This window comes from Cicer arietinum, chromosome 8 (genome assembly GCF_000331145.2).
Source record: "Cicer arietinum cultivar CDC Frontier isolate Library 1 chromosome 8, Cicar.CDCFrontier_v2.0, whole genome shotgun sequence".
In the NCBI taxonomy this organism is placed as follows: Eukaryota; Viridiplantae; Streptophyta; class Magnoliopsida; order Fabales; family Fabaceae; genus Cicer; species Cicer arietinum.
Window position 1 is genome coordinate 258,621 of NC_021167.2, and position 6,619 is coordinate 265,239.

Consider the following 6,619-nt stretch of genomic DNA (forward strand, 5'->3'; position numbering starts at 1 on the left):
CATTCCTGCCGACCATCGGAAGGTGATGAAAGTTGTTCAGTTTCAAATAGTAACCAATTTTTATTCTTGGCTTGAACCAAGATAGGGTACAAGATAAATCCCACGATTACTACTGCTCCACTCACAAAGAACGTTCTCAAAGAAGCCAGACACATAACAAGAATAAGTAACAAAGAAGGAGGCACACAAAGCATGACTGCCCAAAATGTTTGCAACGGAACTCTGTAAGGTCTACAAAGATTTGGCTTCTTCAGTCTCAAAGTTATAAAAGCAGCAAACTCAAGAAGCATTCCTATAGCATATAAGAAATTTAGGAACTCTAGTATATCCTGAAAGCTCATCCATGACAATAAGATAACTCCAGTGGCTGAGAACAAAATACTAACAGTGGGCGTCCCATACTTAGACCTATAAGTTATATTGCACCAAATCAATGTTAGATTGTTGTAACCTTTTCATTCAAGCAATTGATAGTAACATTTAAAAAACTCATCCAGCATCCATTTAAGTCTAAATGGTAGGTACTAGGTACTAAAGACACTACAAATCCTCTTTAAGGAAAACTCTTCAAAGATTCAATCCATTTTTAAAAACAAATAAGTGTTGGTTATATACAAGCTAATAAAAAGAAAGATACCATACAAATGTAATTAGAATTATAAAAAAGTAAACATAGTTGAATTTAGTTTCATTTTCACTTGGAAAAGAGAAAGAAAGAATTGAAACATGGCACAAAAACATTGCTGACCTTGAGGAGAATATAGCTGGAAGCAATCCCATGTTGCTCATCCCAAGAAGTTGAAAAGCATCACTGCTCATTTCTGCTTCAAACAATCCAAGGTTAGACATTGCAGCAGCAGCTTGAATCCAAAGTTTAAGCCAAAACCCACCAATCAACATCCCCACTTCTGCAAAATAACCATCAGACCATTCACTTGGAGAGGAACTCAAAGCGCCAGTTCCGGCAAGTAGTGGAATCAAATAAGAAGAGACCACCAAAACAAGTCCTCCAAAAAGTGCTTTCGGGAATGTTTGACTTGGATTTTCAACCTCACCAGCAAGTGTACTAGCCTTATCCCAATAATTCAAATTCCAGAACATGTTATTAAAGAAACCACGCCAATCCACTTTGTGAAAATCAACAACAAGCCATCGCCTTGGACTGAGTTTTGGGATAGAAAGAAGAGCCATGATGAGAAAGGGTGAAAGGGAGAAAAGAGCAAGAAGAACAGTAGAGAAACCAACGATGTGAAGGCCTCTATAATTCAAGTAAGTAAGTGAAAAGGTAATGGTTAAAAGAGCAGGGATACGAGCTATGATTAGGTTAAAGATAGGAAAAGAACGTTTCAAGTAATCGAGGAAGAGAACAGGGTAAAGAGCATTGTCCATGACACCGCTGAACCATTTCCAAAAGCCTTCTTGAAAACCCCAAAAGGGACCAAAAGCAGAGGAAATCCAAAGAACGTAGCCACCATTGTGAGGGAAAGTGGTGGCAAGTTCGGCGGTGATGAGAGCTTCAGGAATGCTCCAAATAAGAGGGAAAAAGAAGAAACCAATAAGAGATAAAAGAGGACCACCACCGGCTCTGACGGAATCTTCAACGCCGAAAGGACCACCAGAAACTTCGTAGAAGATTAGAGCTATAAGAGGGAAAATCGTCAGTTTTGGATTCGATTTATTATTATTATTAATATCATCATCACTTACTTCTTCGCCCATCTATATCTAAAATAATAAGTAATTATGAGATTTGAGAAAGGTTACTACTAATTGCTTTTGCACGGATTCAGCTCAAATTCAGATCAGATCTGTTCCCAATCTTCATTCTCTTTCCGGGTTGGATCAATCAATCAATAAACCAATCATTTTATTCTCCGTATTTTTTATTTCTCTCTTTTTCTTATCATATTTTATTTATTCTTTGCAACGTCTATTTTTTTTTTGGGTAAGAAATGCCTTTTTTTATTGAGTTTTTAACCCCTGTGAATACTCCAAACATTTTGATCCAATAAGAAATGAGGCGTATCATAGTTGCATGTTTTCCCTTTTATCATAGATGTTTAGATGAAGTGATGAAATAATGATTAATTATTAATTACGTATAACATCATGAACTCCAATAAGAATTTATCTACTAAACAATACTTGCGCACAATTGGTATAAGATTCGTCGAATGGATGAAGTAAATGTGTACCGAGAATTACTTATTTAGTTTTTTAATAATATTTTTTATCTTGTTAATATGTCCTAACACAATGTTTAAATTTTTAACGAACCGAATCCATTAGCATTTTCCTAATATTTTTGTAAAATAAAAATTATAAACTAAAGCAAAACTTATTAACATGTTGCATGATTAGAACTTAATATACATGTAATGTTATCTCTTCATTGAAATAAATATAGAAATCAAATCAATCTAGCGTGTAACTTAGTTGGTGAGTTAAAAAACGTCAGACAAATGTTATAAGAAAGAGATTCTGAATTCAAACCCAAAAAAATTAATCTAACTATTAATTCACTACTTATTAAAACAAAATCTACCGTGCAAAAACTTTGACAGCAAAAACAAATTACTAAACATAACTTCTACAGAAGTTTTAAAATAATTTTCAGATGTACTAGCCTACCAATTATGCCGACCCTTCTAACAATTTTATAAGAAAATGGAGAATTCTTGTATAAACATACTAGTTAACATCCATCAAGCATTCAACTTATTTGGAGTAGCAGCCCGTAGTTTCAAATGAATTGCAAAGTAGATTCACCCTATATAATCAAAATGCATGATATGAAAACAATGAAACATGACTTGGCCTGCCAAAAAAACTTCAAATTAACTAACCTAAAATTTTAAAACCTCTGAGCTATGTTTCATTTGAAAGTTTAAAACATTACCTCTCATAAAACATTACCCGAATATAAACAGAAAATATAAAAAGCATATTTTTAGGAAAGAAGCATCGAAGAAAAGAGACTTACACGTTTAAATTTGAATGGAAAAACAGAAAATAAATCGTTTAGTGCAGTGAAAGAAAGAAAGAAGTACATAGCAGTGGACTAAATAATACATCCACTTGAGTCTTTGGATAGAAGGATAAAGGGAAAACGAACAAAAGAAAACCATCCAAAACAACTGTTAGCATAGTATCATAACGAGCCTAAGAATATCACTTTCTCATAAAGAATCTACATAAAAATTAATATCCTTAAGAACTCTCAATTCTGGCATTCCTCTAAAACCATAAGCATATAGCGCTCACTGCAAAAGATCCTTACCTCTTTGCACCACCCAAAGAAACAACTAAAACAACATGAGAAAATGCCCCACACTCTAGACAAATTAAACATTAAACAAATATGCCAAATGGCTCAAATAACTGTTGTCTAACCGTAGGGTTGCTTCATCAAAGAAAAATGGTTGTGTCAAAATCAGAGAAATACATGGTTCAAGCATTGAGAGAGTTTTGTGTAGGAGATGCCATCTTGTTACATTAAGATGTCACTTTAAATTAATCAATGCAAACAGAAGCATACACAACCAATCCACATAGGACATACAGCTGAAGTTGCTAAACATATCTTGAAGAATGCTAAATAAGTACATACATGAAACATGGAATGGTCACAAAGAACACAAACACCACATGCAGAGCACTTACATTAGAAGCATGAATGCTTCCAGTCGAACTAGAAAGTGCACATTCAATCAGGCACAACACATACCAGGAACAATGTAAAATATTACGAACTTTCTCATCATTGTTTAGTATTAAAAACACATACCAGTATAAAGAGGAAAATAAAAATTCATTGTACAATAATGAATTTCATTAGATAAAGATTCTATTTTATACCACAACGATAACATGTTCAACGTCATACCCACTTGAAAGAGTGAGAATAATGTTGATGTATTCTTTCCATGAGAATTGATAACCTCTAGAGGAGCCAAATCCATTGTCCAAAGACAAAAATGTTATTGTCAACATTTTTTTCACTTAGTGGAAATGTTCTTTCCCAACCCTACTTTCATTAAACACTTCATTTGATCAAAGTGTTTCATTTTCCATCTTTAGTGTTGCTTCTTTCCTCTATCATCTTTAGTTTTATCTTCAGTCCATCCTCGAAGTTTTCAAAGCTTCGGTCATAGAAGCCATGACAACCACTTGTGATCTGGTTCTTCTGTTTTCTTATATCTAGTTTTCTTTTCAATTTATCAAGAGAATAATGTTGGCACTTCCAAATATCTGAAACACGTACATTAGCGTAGGAGGGAGCAAAACAGGTAATTGTAATTAAGCATTTGTACTATAGTAGACCTAAGTTTCCACTCTCTAAACGTTATAATTTAAAATTCCTTATTGTAGGCAAAACATGGACAACCAAAATCATATAGACTGAATTGCCAATAAAAATCCTTTGACTCTCCAGAGTTGTATGACATTCAAACATCAAACAAGATATTTTACGAGGCACTACTTCAAATAAGCGAAAATATAAAACAGCTAATCCAAATGTGATGTAGGACTTATCAAGATCCAAACTCAATTGTATAGAATCATTAATACTCTCCAAAACTACATGATATTCAGATAATAAACCATGGTCAACTCCTAGACAAACCTTCAGGCTTCAGCCTGGTCATCTCCAGAAGCAGGAGGTTGATTTGCTCCAAGCGGTGGAGGCTCACCAAATTTCAATATGTAAGCGACTTCATGAACAGAACGTAATTGCAGAATAACTTGAGCATCCAAGTAAGCGTCGCAAGAGAAGCACCATACTGATAGATCACTGTTTGACAAAATGAGCGAATAAATGAAGCAGCACAAGAAATTTAGGGTGTCAAAGGGCACAAAAAGTAAAAAGACGCATCAGTACCTGAAACTGAGGGCAACACTGTGATTAGTATCCTGAAAATGCTGGAGCATATGCCTGTTCACAAAACGGCCACATAGCACTTCCTTACACGACAAACAAAGCCAGTTTTCAGTTGGGTGTTGGCACCTGAAAAATAAAATGTTCAATTTTATTATTATTATTACTATTATCAATAACATTTAAATTAATTGTGCTTTAAAGATGTTATATTTTGATCAAAGAAATAATTAACCAAAAAAGCAGTAACCGGAATTGAGCAGAAATAGCTGAGCATTGCAATAACAAAATATAATCGCTATAATGATAAAATTGGGGCAAAAGCGTGTGATGTGATGTAATAGAAAAAAGAACCTGTTGCAGGGAGTATTAGGGATTGGAATGTGGGTAAGATCAGAGGATAAGTAAGCGAGATGATGGCATGAAGTTCGAGCTTGGACCCAACCAGATTCAGAGCCATGGATTAAGTCGAAATCTTCTTCAGATAATAAACATTCCTGAGAATAAGTATATATAGATCGTAGTGAGAGTCAAAATTGAGAATACGAAGAAAAAGAAAAGTGAGAGAGAAATGATAAATTAAAAATACCGGTTGAGAAGAAGAAGATGAAGCCATCACAATTCACAACCATGCCAACCTATTCGCTCACTGCCACTGCGCACCAAACTAGGATAATTACTCTCCTTCTTAACTTCAAAGTTATTAATTACTCAAATTTTATATTTTTCTCATAGTTTCTTGTAACAACACAAATGAGACCTTTAAGCTTTGTACAAAATTTTAATATACTTGTTCTTTAAATTAATAAATTAACAAATATTTTTTAAAAATTTATCATTTTTGTAAATATAAAATTATTTATCAACTTTTATATTTTATGAAAGATCATTTAATGAGAAAATATAATTTTATTATTTATAAATATATTATACTATTTTTACATGATATCTTAAAAAATATTTGAATTTGACTATTATAAATAATAAAAATTCAATTGTTATATTTCGCTGATACTTTTATTAAATAATATTTAATTATTATAATTATTTAAATAATCAATTTTTTTAAAATTCACTTAATTATTAATTTAGAGATCAAATGTATTGATACACATCAAGTTAATGTATTTATTGTGAAATTTCTATAAAAAAACAAAGAATATCTTTATTTTATCAACCGTTTATTCAGGTGTATATTTACATTTTTTAAATTATTAACAAAAGTGATATTTGACTGTGATGTATTTGCATTTTAAATAGATAACAACAAAGTAGAAAATACAACTTGGTAATTGAATTATTTCAAAATACTAAAAGTACAGTAGTTCTGAATTTGTTATGTGTCAATCAAATGTACCTCTTGTTGTTTTGGATTATATCTAGGATGATGTATGACATTAAATAATGATGTGAGTGTGTGTGAATTTCAAATTATCTGTCAGCGAAAACAAACAAATACGCGAGAATCACTTAGGTAATTAGTTTCGGAAATAGAAAGAAAGTAATTATTATCTTTTTTTTATTTTTTATAAATGGAAAAGGCATGGAAATAATTAATTGATACTTATAGCAAAAAAGATTCATTTCAATTTGGTTGATGTGTATGTGTGAGAGTGATTTAATGTCGTGCAACATATGAATTATGAAGTTAATAGAGGATGAAACTCAGTGACACATAAAAAATTCACGAACTATTGTGATTTAAACTTATATATATATATATATATATATATATATATA

General features: G+C 32.1%; 2 protein-coding genes across 3 annotated transcripts in view; both read right to left on the reverse strand.

Moving 5' to 3' along the window:
• The window catches only part of LOC101494118 (probable polyamine transporter At3g19553), a 3,501-nt gene extending 1,544 nt beyond the window's left edge, over positions 1 to 1,957 (reverse strand). Inside the window, exons 1-2 of the mRNA XM_073364553.1 lie at positions 749 to 1,957; positions 13 to 408 (exon numbers count right to left, since the gene is read on the reverse strand). Coding sequence (XP_073220654.1) covers positions 13 to 408; positions 749 to 1,719 — 1,367 coding nt within the window. The 5' untranslated portion in view covers positions 1,720 to 1,957. The remainder of the gene's footprint in view (positions 1 to 12; positions 409 to 748) is intronic.
• A 1,767-nt stretch (positions 1,958 to 3,724) lies between these two features.
• On the reverse strand, positions 3,725 to 5,627 carry LOC101494425 (uncharacterized). Of its 2 annotated transcripts, XM_004511251.4 has the most exons (5): positions 5,469 to 5,627; positions 5,234 to 5,376; positions 4,883 to 5,008; positions 4,628 to 4,795; positions 3,725 to 4,251 (listed from the first exon to the last, which is right to left on the reverse strand). In XM_004511251.4, the coding sequence occupies exons 1-4, from the start codon at positions 5,493 to 5,495 to the stop codon at positions 4,630 to 4,632; spliced, it is 462 nt and encodes a 153-aa protein (XP_004511308.1). In that variant the 5' UTR covers positions 5,496 to 5,627; the 3' UTR covers positions 3,725 to 4,251; positions 4,628 to 4,629. The 2 variants fall into 2 exon arrangements, with proteins under 2 accessions (XP_004511308.1, XP_004511307.1); XM_004511250.4 differs by having other exon boundaries at positions 3,725 to 4,795.
• Positions 5,628 to 6,619: the final 992 nt, after the last annotated feature.